Here is a 13419-nt window from a genome sequence, read left to right as displayed (position 1 = left end):
TGGGGCTTTTCATGCTGTGGGAAATAAACATTCCCAAAGGCTCACAGCTGCCAGGTCTTCTGTCGAGAAGTAGGCAGGCTTTGGCAGAGGGCAGGGCCACCTGTCTTCCCTGTGACACGTGGACAGGAGGGTGACCAGATGGGCCACAGGGAGGACAAAAGTCACCCCGCTGTCCTGGGCTGCACTCTCAATACAGGTGATCATCTGGGCTTACGTTTAGGGTCTCAGCTTTGCCTGGCCCTGCACTTTTGCCTTTAATCCCGATTTAGGATGCACCCCAATGCAGGATGCGTAAGCCTGGTGAATGGGGCAGGAGTAATAACATTTGGGCTTAGAGGGAAGTTAATTCTTTCCACTCTTTGGGGTCTGGAGATTTTGGAAAGCACAGGTATCTCCCGGCACATGTAAGGACATGGGCTCTCCTAGGCTCTGTGTTAGCAGCAGGTTTCCCGGCCATTCTCAAGCTGCTCCCACCTGGGAAGAGCTGTCTTGCCAAACTTGCAGCCTTGACCATCCTTTGGGTGCTGCCATGAGGAGACATTTTCCCTCACTGGCCCCAAGCCAGTGAAGACTTTCTGAGTCCTGACAAGCCAAGGAACACACTGCTGACTTAAAAAATATTCAAAACCTAAAAGTTGGGACTTATGTTTTATTCAGCAGGAAGTTTTAAGACTTCAAACCCGGAAGGCAGCATTTCAAGTAACCCTGAGAGAACTGCTCCGAGAATCTTACTCAGGCATTTGCGTCCATGTGGACAAATGTGTCTTGAAGGTAGATGGCCAAGAAATGGATTTTGAATATTCATAGAAGCAGCCATTGGCTTTCTGTACCAAACAAATTTCTTTGCCTATGTAAAATTTTTTCCCCTCCAAAAATCTTTGAAAAAGAAAATAAATAGCACCTGAAATCTCAAGAATCTGAGATAATAAGCATTATCATTTTTTACACATACACACAGACACACATGTTTACATTAGTGGCGTCTCTTCAGCATTCATTATTATAAAAAACTCGAGTATTCTTTAAATGCAGTGTTTTTCTTCTGACTTTCTCTTTTCCAATTCCCCACTTCCCTAATCTCTTTTAATCTAATATGGACCTCTGGTTAAACATACTGAATTGAAAGTTGCATTAACCTCTGTTCCCTCCCCAAACTCAGCTAAAATGACAGTAAATGGATGACAAAGGCATTATCCCTAAGTGACAAAGAGCTCAGCAGAATATTGGACAGCCCTTGAGAAATGCCCAGGACATTTGGGAAGCAGGAAAACAGCTGGGCTGACTGCTGACCTTGATTCAGCAAGGCTGGGGAAGCTAAAACCTAGCTGCCTTCAGTGGGAAGCACACAGGCTGATTTTCCCCCAGTGACCCCAGGAATGTCAGTATTGGGGGGCATCTGAGATCCTTTGGGAAAATATGAAATCAGCAGCAGCTGCAAGTCAGCCTAAGAAGCAACTGAATCTCCAGGTTGTCTCCTTCACCCCTCAAATGACTTCCCGTCCCTCTCCTGGTAGTAAAACCAGGAGGGAAGGGGGAGAGGGTACAACCTTTAAAATAATGACAGAGCCCAAGGGCACAACATAAACTGATTAGAAACAAACATCACCAACTCAATGGATATGAGTTTGAGCAAACTCCAGGAGATAGTGAAAGACAGGGAAACGTGGTGTGCTATAGTCCATGGGGTCGCAAAGAGTTGGACGTGTCCCGAGAGACTGAACAGCAACAACAAAGTCAAAGATGGCAAATGGGTCAACTCTACTAGACCTTAAGCCTCAGTATATGCTCACTGTAACACATTAGCTAAATGACACACACACAGATGCTGTGACATTCCCAAGGCCAACCATTAAGGTAAAAAAATGGGCAGTGGACCAATTTCTGGAAATCCCCACCCCTCCCCCAAATAGCTTGAATAGTCCTCCCACTCATTAGCCTATGAAATTAACCACTCCTATAAAAACTGACAACCCAGTAACCAAGGGCTGTTGTCTTCAGAGATGGCCCACACTCTTTATGAGGAGTGTGTTTCTCTCTAAATAAATGCACTTATTACCTATCACTGTGTCTGTCACTCAATCCTCCAGAGACATCAAGGACCTGAGTTCCATTAAGTCTTGAGGCCAGGTGTGTGATCTCAGTTAAGAGACCAATTTGGATTGCATGGTTTCAGCAGGAGGTGAAGTTGCTGTCTGGAGAGGTTGAATCCATGAGCCCCATGGATGTGGGAACCCCAGGCACAGCCCAGGGTACGAGATCCATTCTGGATCCAGGACACAGGGGATGTGAAGTACTCGGGACCTCTCCTCCCATGGCTCAGGGAACCTTAGGGGTCAAGCTCATCCACCCAAGTCAGAGGCTAGAGGGCTTCTCTCTGCAAAAATTACTTAATAGGAAAGATACACAGATGCTGGTGTTACCAGAATCATACCCCTGCCCCTCCCTCAAATTGAAACTAATTACTCTTAGCTAAGAGTCAGAATGAAGCTGCAAAAAACCCCCAAAAAACAAAAATAAAAGCTGGTTGGAACCAACTAGGTCCAAGTTGGCAACCTGCAGTAAAGCTTTAGCCTCATCATAGGCTCACTGTGACACATTCTCTAAAGGACACACCCACCAGTCCAAGAGGGTTGACAGTTGCCATGACAACAACCAGAAAAACCCATACAAAGGTTATTTTAATGATGGTATGCATATTGTACCATGATTTACTTATTTCTCCTTTGAATGACACTGATTTTGTTTCCAGTTTTTTTGCTACTACCAAAAATGCTGTAGTTAACATCTTTAAATATATATATATATATATATATTTATATACACATGAAAGTGAAAGTGAAGTAGCTCAGTCATGTCCAACTCTTTGGGACCCTGTGGACCATAGCCTACCAGGCTCCTCATTCCATGTGATTCTCCAGGCAAGAATACTGGAGTAGGTTGCCATTTTGTTCCCCAAGGGATCTCCCCGACTCAGGGATCAAACCCAGGTCTCCCGCATTGCAGGCAGATGCTTTAACCTCTGAGCCACCAGGGAAGCCCCTTATATACACATAAATGTGTATTTAATATGTATACAGATATATACATATGTATACATATGTGTATGTATACGTATATAAGAAAGTGTTATTTGCTCAGTCGTGTCTGACTCTTTGCGACCCCATAGACTGTAGCCCTCCAGGCTCCTCTGTTCATGGAGTTCTCCAGGCAAGAATACTGGAGTGGGTGGCCAAGCCCTCCCCCAAGAGATCTTCCCGATGCAGGGATTGAACCAGGGTCTCCTGCATTGCGGGCAGATTCTTTACTGTCTGAGCCACCAGGGAAGCCCATACATATACATATAGAAAAGATACATAGATGCTGGTGTTACCAGAATCATACCCTTGCTCCTCCCTTGAATGGAAACCGATTACTCTTAGCTAAGAGTCACAATGAAACTGCAAAAAAAAAAAAAAGATATATATCTTTACATTACATAGAGCTTCAATTTCTGTGAGAGAGAGCCCATAGAGGAGTTACTAGTCAACAAATAAGTGTACTTTTAAAATAATATATTAAATGTATTTTATTTATTTATTTGAATAGTATAGCTAGTTTGACTTCCAAAAAGTACTGCAGCAATGAATGAGAATATACATTTTGTCAAAATCTCCTTTCATGTTCTTCAGTAAAATTCTATCATTTCCTCACACTGAACTTACAAACTTGTTGCTAGGTTTATTGATGGGTGTTTTGTTATTTCTTTAGCAATTTGATGGGGATTTTTTTCTCACTGGGGCTTCCCATGTGGTGCTAGTGGTAAAGAACCCACCTGCCAATGCAGGAGACATAAGGGATGTGGGTTTGATCCCTGGGTTGGGACGATCCCCTGGAGAAGTAAATGGCAACCTACTCCAGTAGTCTTGCCTGGAGAATCCCATGGACAGAGGAGTCTGGTGGGCTGCAGTTCATAGGGTTGCAAAGAGTTGGACACGACTGAGCGACTTAGCACGCACGCACGAGGCAGAACTCTTGGGCAATATGGGGATGTGGCACCCAATGCTTCTGCAAGACTAGGGAGAATTAGGACTGAAAATGCTATTGGGGGACTTCCCTGGTAGGTCCAGTGGTTAAGACTCTGTGCTTCCAGTGCAGGGGGTCTGGATTTGATCCCTGGTCAGAGAACTAAGATCCCACATGATGCAAGGCACAGCTGAAGAAAAAAAAAAAAGGGCTAGGGCTTAGCAACACCAAGTCCTGGATTGTCTCTCCAAAACCATTTCACCCACAGGCTTCTCTGTGTCACCCAGGGCAACTCCAGCCTTCCAATAGCTGTGGTCCTGAGCCTGCTACACATTGACTTTTCTCTACTCCGTCCCCACTCCCGCCCTGTCATCCCCAGGCCTGGTCCTTCACACAGCCCCTCAGCTCTGCTGTCACTGTATCTTCAGGGTCAGACCACCACTCACCACCCTGCTCCTGCATTCTAAATGACTGGGCTCCCCTTCTGCCCTGGCCCCCCCAGCTAGCCCTCCCAGGGACCACAGGGGTCCTTTTCAACTGCAAATCAGGCCATATGGCTCAGCGAACCCTATAGCTCCTTAGGAGGCTTCCAGGGCCTCCACGATCCCCACTGCACATTGACCCCACTTCCAGCCACCTATGCTTCCTGGCTCTTCCTCTTTCCAGACATCCCCCCACATACACCCCCCTTCCCCCCTTCACTCCCTCTTCCCGACTGCTCCCTTGGCCTGGAGCCTTCTCCCACATTCCTGTACGGCTTAGACCATCCCTTTCCCGGGAGCTTTGTCCACACTGAGAGAGTGGGGAGTGTATTGAAGAGATGCCAGAGTTGGGCCTCCCCAAGCTCCTAAGCCCCCTAAGAGGAAGAGGTCCTGTCTCCGAGGTCAAGCAACCTCCTGGGGCAAGAAGGAGTGTGTGATACCCCAGGAGTCTGACTCAACACACTGGCCTGTTCCTCATTCTCCCTACCCATCCCCTTTTTTCCTGCAGCCCCCCTCCTTGTCTCCCTTCTATCCTCTGGTATTTGGGGTGGTCCTGCTCCAGGATTCCTTCTCAAGGGGAAGCCAGAGAGGGGTCAGGATGAGTGAGTCTCAGATTTCAGCAGTGATTGCAGCAGTTCACAATTCACTAAAGGTTAACAAGGTTAGGGCTTCCCTGGTGGCTCAGATGATAAAGAATCCGCCTGCAATGCAGGATACATGGGTTTGATCCATGGGTCAGGAAGATCCCCCGGAGAAGGGAATGGCTACCCATTTCAGTAGTCTTGTCTGGAGAATCCAATGGACAGAGGAGCCTGGCAGGCTATAGTCCATGGGGTAGCAAAGAATGGGACATGACTGAGCGACTAACACACACATGTTGAGGTTAATAGGAAAAGGAAATGCCAAAGCAGAGAGTCCAGCTTAGAGTGCTGTGCAGGCTCCAGCAGCTACCATTTATTTATTGAGCTAAAGCCTGTCTGTCCTTAAAAAATTCACCTATGACCTTGGGAATATGTCACTGTCCTCTGAGGCTCAGTCTTTGGGTTCAAGAGGACAGACTATCCACGTTTGCAGGGAGTGATGACACCTGTGCCCACAGAGGAGAGAGCCGGATGGGTGATGATGCTGACACAGAGCACCCCATGGGGAACACCCACCACGTGCCCACCTGGAGCTCTGGGCCAGAACTTACAACCCATCTCCCTTAAGAAACTGAGCCCTTTTGTGGGGGGCCAGACCGGCACTCCTGAAATAGCCATGACAGAGAGGCACTCACAGAACACTCTGAGCCCCAACCCAGACTGGATAGACCATCAACAAGGATGTCTGTAACAGGCCATGACGGCAGGTTAACAGCGGAGAGAGAGCGTGCCTGGAGCTGGGGGAAGGAGCTGTGACCCAAGGGGCCAGGCCTTGGTGCTGGTCTTACTTCCAGACTGGGGAATCTGGGTGCTGCCCTTGGTGGGGGTGGCCCACCCTGCAGCTGTGGGCTGTCTGCCCCCATCTGAGCCTTTCCGCTCTGCACACCCAAATCCCTCCCGTGTGACCACCCTTTGCAGCCACCACTTTCTCAAAGTGGATTTACTTTCAATCGCCATTTGCTAAATCTGCCCCCTCTAAACCTTGGGGGGATGGAGGGATTAAGCCTGATTACAGATGTTATAGAAGCGCCCCGGAGCCCCAAGGCAGGAGTCTGGAAAGAGGGCAGCTGGAATCCGCACCTGCTCCTCCTGGGCTGACCAGGCTCTGGACCCCTTTGACCAGCCCTTCGGGGGCCCCCACAGGGACTGTGCCTCCACCCATCCTAGGACACGAGAAGCAGGCTCATGGGCTCCGTGAGGAAGATGAGCAGCTCCTTCAAGAGGGGTTCACTCAAGAGCTCCACGTCAGGGTCACAGAAGGTGAGTGGGCGGGCAGAGGGCCTGTGAGGAGGGGATGCTGGTCTCCCACTGCCCTCTTTCAGAGTGCCTGGGGGGTGGAGGTGGGCATCCGAGACTAGAGCTCCTGTGTCAGGACTGCTCCTCACCCTTCATGCCAGTATATCTAACGCCCACCCCTCCCAGCTGCCCCCACCATGCACATATCCCCCACGGCTCTCGAGGAGGCTACTAGGAGTGTGAGCCGTGCAGACAGTGTGGGTCTCACATTCCATTCCTCCACTGTAATGTCACCCCCTTAGCTCTCGGGGTCTTGCCTCAAAGTTCACCTTCGTTCCTCATCACATGTCTGCGGGATAACTGTGAGGACTTTGGGGAACCCTCAGTGAAGATCAGAGATGCCTCAGAGGGCCCCGGGAGGGCCAGGGGGCTCCTGAGACTCAAAGCAGACTGATGGAAAGAGGTTGTGATGCGCCTGCCCCTGGGCCCCGTCCAGTGCCTTGCAAAGAGGTGTGCTGACTTGAACCCTACCTGTGCTTTTCCCAGGTGACTGGACTGGGGGCCTGAGCACCCAGGGCCTTAAATGATTCTTTGAACTCAGGGGACCTGGACAGGCCAGCACTTAACCCTTACCATTCAGAGGGTGGTGAGACCCAGCCAGGAACCCAGCCTGGGCCATTCTGGGGGCCTCTGGACATCTCATCTCAGAGGCTCAGGGAGGGGGAAATCTCTGTTTTCCCTGGGGATGCCCGCTGAGGGAAGGGAGTAGGGGAGGCAGCAGAGGTGCCACAGTGCACAAACAGGGGCCTGCCCTGTGTGGGCGGCGAGGACACCCCTTTCCCACGAGCCCTCAATAGCACCCACATGCAGGCGGGCTCCAGGGCCTGGGACTTGAGCCAGGAAAGGCCTTTCCCCTGGGCTGGAAGCAGAGGGGTCATCTTGGGGCTCCCCAGGCTTCAGGCTCCCAGCTGCAAACTGGGTGGGCAGGTATGGATCAGTCTCTCACATCCCATGAGCCTGAAGATTCAGATGAAACAAATGAAAGGCTTTCTCTTCTAAATAAAGAGTTAAAATTCACTTGTCTCAGAAATAGGAAAGATCCGTCCTTTGGGGGCTCTGCGGGGGCATCTCTCTGCTTTTATGCGTGTATGAGTCAGTGTTCTTTGCAGGGACAGTGAGCACCCATGTCTTGTGCAAAATCAATATCCAAAAACCCACCACAGCATTTGGCAGGAATGAGACTCATGTGCAACCTGGGACCACGTGACCCCTTCTCCCCAAACCAAGCGTCCACTCTGTTCTCACTGATAAACTCTGAAAAGGAACAGGCTTTTGTTGTTCTTGAACATGATATCTCTTCTTGACCTGTGCCTCATGCTGGAGAGGGAATGGGAGCAGGGAAAGTCCCAAATGGTGATAGATGGGGTCTAGACTCAGGGAATTTGGCAAGAGGGGAGGAGGGGGAAGTGCTCATCTTTTGTTCAAGATTGAAAAGCACCTAACTAATATAGACACGCTCCCAACCTTCGCTGTAGGAGACATGCCATCGGTGACAAGTCCAAGAGCAAAGATCTCAGCCCCACTTCTCATTTCTGAGCAGACAGTGCCAAACTCCTAGAAAAGCCACTTAAGGTGAAAAGTCTTAATGTCATCGTTTGCCCTATTTACAACCCTTGGGTCTGGAACTGAGAAGTACACTTGCTGACAGAAGAATGAACAACAACACCTCTGGCTTTTAAGGAAGCCACTCTTTAAAGAGGTGCTAGGAAACACCCCCAAAATCACACAGGCAGATAGTGGACTGTGCCCATTCTATTTTTTTACACACTTGTTCCTCCTTTGACATCACTAGCTCAGGGCCAGGTCCCTATTTCCTAACCCAAACCCACATTCTTCTGCCTGGTGTTCACTGAAACACACCAGGGGTCCCAAAGGGAAAAAGACCAACACAAGGTACAGCATGCACAACCTCCCTGGGGTCATCTCGTCTGGACCTTCCATTGCCAAAGGCAAATTTGGCCTTTAGTCCTTGTCTGGCCAGCTCTTCTCACCTCTAAGGCTCTTCCTATGGTCTTAGACAGACAGAGATGGCCGGCATGCAGTCCTGGGCGATGACCCAAACTCGGTGGACTTTGGAGCCCCTGGAGCTCCATCCTCAGCTGCCTGGCAGAACGGTCTCTCTTCCTGAAAAAGCCTCAAGTGTTCACACGGGAAATAGAAAATGTTTCTGTGTGTAACTCCTTGTCTGTACTTTTGTCTCCGTCTACATTTTTTTAGCTGAAAGATGCAGAGGACATTTAGAGTCCACGGCCAAGGTCTTAAACACAACTAAATAATAGTCTGGCCCAGTGATTATATCTTAGAGTCAACCTTGAAAAACTGTAGTCCATGTACTCAAGGGAAGGTACACAATGCTCGCGTCAGCATTGCGTGCTGTGGAAAATCAGAAAGAACCAAACAGTCCATCTAGGAGGGTAAGGATCAGCTTCTGTTTATTCACACAATGGAACATTCTAGAGCACTTGAATAACCAAGCCAGTTATCTCAGCATGGATGCACTGAATAAAAAAGCAAACCCTGAAAGCATACTCTTTATTGAAATTCTAGAACACAGGAAAATTCCACATAAATACACATATTTCTTTAGTGTGGGGGTGGTTAGCTGTATCTGTAGTGTGCTCTCTCGTCCCCTCCTTTCCTCTTTTTAAAGAGAATAAAAATATACGAAGCACATATGGAAATTCAAAACACCTGTAACAGCAGGACTGTGGGTCTATGCTTATCTGTTGTATTAGCCGTATCTCTGATATTGAAATCAGAACCATGTTTTCATGATTTTTTTAAAAATATGCTAATACTTGCTTTTTAATATCACAGCTGCTGCTGCTGCTAAGTCGCTTCAGTCGTGTCCGACTCTGTGCGACCCCATAGACGGCAGCCCACCAGGCTCCCCAGTCCATGGGATTTTCCAGGCAAGAGTATTGGAGTGGGGTGGCATTGCCTTCTCCAAATGTCACAACATAGGATTTTATTTCTTTAATTCATTCAAATGTTCATGGAAGCTTAGTCCATGCCAGACACAGTGTGAGGACTTGTGAATAGACAAAGACTTAGATTTTGTGAAGCTGATATTTCAGTGGAAGAGATGAAGTACAACAGAATGTGGTAGGAAGTAAACAGGGGTAGGATAGAGAAAGATAGGGCTGGGTAGGTGGCCATCTAATTTATAGATAGTGTCTAAATAGCTGGCATTTATACTCATGCCTTCAGTTTCAGAAGGATTCAGCTATTCAGAGAGCTGAGAGAACATTCCAGACAAAAGGGAACCAAAAACTGTGCTAATACCTTTAAAGTAGGCCTCAGGGGCAGTGAGGGTAAACCCGGGTGTCCTGACCTGGGGTTGTCCCAGCTGCGCGCATGGAGGATGAATTGTGAGTGAGGGCAAAGCACATTACAAAGCCAGGCTGAGAAGGGACTCCTTTAAAGCCGCCCCCAGGATTGTCTGAGCCTCCTTCTCGAGGTCACCATGCAGGCTGGGGTCACTGCCACCAGTCTCACCTCCTGCAATCCTGCCGCCCCTCACCTTGAGCAGCGGTGGCAGACCTTTGGCACTATGACCAGATCCCGTGCCCCACGGGTTTCTGCCTCCCCTACTTCTCAGAGGGCATTGCTAGAACCTAGGGTGTCATGCATACCCGCATAGCCTGCATTTGGAATTCACTTACAGAATTCCAAGTACGTGTGTCTTCAGTTGCTCAGTTGTGTTCGACTCTTTGCGACCCCATGGACTGTAGCTTGCCAGGCTCCTCTGTCCATGGGATTCTCCAGGCAAGAATACTGGAGTGGGTTGCCATTGGTTGCCATTTCCTCCTCCAGCAGAATTCCATATGTAAATCCAAACCATCCCCATCCCCAAGCAAGGAGGGGCCCAGCTCCCCACTCCTCTGTCATGAAGGCCATAGAGGTAACAGACTCCTACCACGACCCGTCTCTCCACGGTTGCTCCACGGTTGCCCCATCATCTGTGGGACAAAACCTGAAATCTGACTGTTGTGAATAGCCAATTGTTACATCTTCAACCCATTATAGACTGATACTTTCATAGAATGCAATACAAATGAACTATTAAGTGATGAAATTTTAAAAAGAGATACAAAATTCAAGCCTTAAGGTTTTAAAAAATTATTAACTGTAACAGACATCCATTGACTCCTTCAAATAGCTGCACTGGCGTGGCCCTCGTGGCAGCCCTTACGGTCTACAGCCCCGTGCTCAGGGCACACTTTGAATACAAGGGTCCAGGAGACTACACGACCCCTTTAATCCCTGCCACTACCCCAGGGAGCAGGTGCTGTGGTCCCCTTTGAGGCTGAGGAAGATTCTCAGAGCAGAGCTGAGCCAGGGGAGACTCAATCTGGGCCCTGTCTTTCCCCAGGCGCTGTGGTACCTGATTCTCTAGCATCTGAACAGGGCAGGGGAGTTCCCTTTTGTGTGAATATGGAGCTCTGGGGATCCCCAGGCCCAGGAACAGGCTCCATACCCCGTGTTCAAACCTGAGCAGAGTTCCCCAGGCAGCCACCCATGGGAGAAGGGCCTGGGTGATGTGGCAGAGAGCCCTTGAGTTTGGGAGAAGGTGCCACAGGGGCCCCCAGCCTGTGGACAGTCCAGTCACCCTTCACCTACGTGACAACAGGTGTTCCCAGGGATGGGGGGTCCAGCCCCTCTCTGGGGCCTGTCAGGTAGCCCACTTGCCTGCAGGTCCTAGTTTCTGGTTCACTTGGACTCCTCACTGTTCGGTAGCCCTCACGTTTAGCCCAGACACAGAAAGGTCACAGGCCTGGTTCTTTCACTCTGAGAGGCCTGGGTGGGGGAGCTGTTATTCAGTCTCTAAGTAGTGTCTGACTTGGCAGCACCATGGACTGCAGCACGCCAGGCTTCCCAGAGTTTGCCCAAATTCATGTCCATTGAGTCAGTGATGCCATCCAACCCTGGGGGCGGGAGAGAGCAGGGAATGGGCTTGGAATCACTTGCTCAAAGGACATTGCCCCTCCTTGCCCCTGCCACTCCCCCTCCCCAAAGTATCAGAGAAAGGGCCCGGGAAAGAAGCTGCCAGGGTGACAGGAGCCAAAGGGATTTGGTTGGGCTGCAGGGTCTGTGTTTGAGGAAGTTGGAGGGGGAGTACGGGAGGGGCGAGCAGGTCTGACATTGCCCGATAACTCACAGGCCCCCAGGGCTGATGTTGGGTCCAGGCTGGGCTGAGGGGCACCCCTGGGCTGAGCAGGGGCTGAGACCTGGCGAGCCCACCACGACTGCTGTGTTGTCCAACCAGCCTGCCGCCCTTGCTTTGGGCAAATACTCAAGGGGAGGTATGACTCTGGCAGGCCAACCCCCACCCCAGTGTAAAGGGGATGCCAAACAAGAGACCCTTGGAAGGCATTCCAAACAAGGCACCCCTGTACATTCCAGGAGGAGTCTGGCCGGGCCGGTGGGGAAACATTTGGTTGCTCTGTTGAGTTGGCCTGAGAATGAAGGAAAGCCATCACAAGGTTGAGTCAAAATCTCTGATGGGTTGGGAGGGGCTGTAGGCAACCAAGATGTCCTGTTGCTTCATGACCCCCAAGAGGACCCTGTGAAGCCTAACATCAAGAACAGCCTGGAGAGAGCAGCCCCCAAACCAGAGGGACCAAGGCGTCCCTTGTTAGAGATTCACAGTGCACACCGCCATGTTAAAGGTTCTGATAAGTCTTGCATGAAAGAAACTTCCGTTTAACTCAGAGCACCCCACCAAAACCCTTTTTATGTCACCATTTTTGGAGCAGTTCAAGGGGAAGGCTGGGGACGCAGTGGCAGCCCTGTGACCTCTGACCTCCCCTTACCCTTTGGCCTGTGCTTCAGTGCACACAGCAGATCAAGCCACAAACCAAGCCCTTCACCAGAACCCCCATCCCTAGAAAGCAGCTCAGATGACCCCCACCTCCCTGGAACCACGGCCCCTCTCCCCTGGCCTCTTTCAAAATTCCCTCCCCAGGAGATTTTCAGCTGCTAAGAAAAGTCATACTTTTCCCCACATCAGCCCTTCTGTGTCCTGAGACACATTTCCTCTTTTGAATGCAGGTAAGTGTCTGGAAAAGGCTCACGTGACCCTGAGCAGTAGGGCCTCGCTGGCACACTTGACCTTCAGCTCTAGAGCAGCCTAGAATGCTAGAAAAGAGCCTGGAGCCAGGGAGGCCTCAGTGCAAATCCTAGTTCTGCTGTGTGGCCACAGGGAAGCCACTTAACCTCTCTGGGCCTTGGTTTCCTCATCAGAAAGATGAGCTGGTTTTGGATGGGACTTTTCTAGAAAATTTCTTACTTTCTATATGTTTTATGCCATTAAAAACAGCAACAACAACAATTTGTAACATGTCACAGTTTTAATTTTTAGAACACTGGCTGAAAGGCAAACAAAACACCATTATGATCAGCTAGGAAGTTGTTGGTGCAAGTATGTCATGATTCTTTGTTCTCTGCAAACCCACCGTGGTGTTTTAGTAAAGCCAGGTGCATGCCATCCTTCCCTAGCAAGGACATCTTAGCCCTGCTGCATGCTCCTGGGACCTCTTGGAGCTCAGGAGCCAGTGATGGCAAATCAGAACATCAGGGGCAGACATCCAGCAGGGTCACCCGAATAAGGTGCCAGCTAATGAAAGCACAACAGCAGCAGGAGGGGCAGAGCCTCAGGGCAGGGGCTCCTATTCTATGTTGGCCCCAGGGAAGGAGGCACTGAGCAAGGCCTGAAGGACAGGTGGCTCAGAAGGTAAAGAATCTGCCTGCAGTGCAGGAAATCTGAGTTCTATCCCTGGGTCGGGAAGATCCCCTAGAGTAGGAAACAGCAACCTACTCCAGTATTCTTGCCTGAGAAATCCTATGGACAGAGGAACCTGGTAGGCTACAGTCCATGGAGTCGCAAAGAGTCAGACACGACTGACTAAGCGCACATAAATGCACATAACTTTACTGCAGTCAGCTTTGACCTGTTATGAAGGTTTTTTTATTCAATAGTACAAGAAAGATGGTCC

General features: G+C 49.8%; 1 protein-coding gene across 1 annotated transcript in view; it reads left to right on the top strand.

Moving 5' to 3' along the window:
* TRPM1 (transient receptor potential cation channel, subfamily M, member 1) overlaps positions 1-13419 on the top strand; it is a 116811-nt gene that overhangs the window by 10645 nt on the left and 92747 nt on the right. Inside the window, exon 2 of the mRNA XM_010843394.1 lies at positions 6269-6385. Coding sequence (XP_010841696.1) covers positions 6269-6385 — 117 coding nt within the window. The remainder of the gene's footprint in view (positions 1-6268; positions 6386-13419) is intronic.

The sequence above is a fragment of the Bison bison genome, unplaced genomic scaffold (genome assembly GCF_000754665.1).
Source record: "Bison bison bison isolate TAMUID 2011002044 unplaced genomic scaffold, Bison_UMD1.0 scf7180017864181, whole genome shotgun sequence".
In the NCBI taxonomy this organism is placed as follows: domain Eukaryota; kingdom Metazoa; phylum Chordata; class Mammalia; order Artiodactyla; family Bovidae; genus Bison; species Bison bison.
Note: the sequence above shows the minus strand (reverse complement) of the source record. Positions and strands in the feature narration are given on the sequence as shown.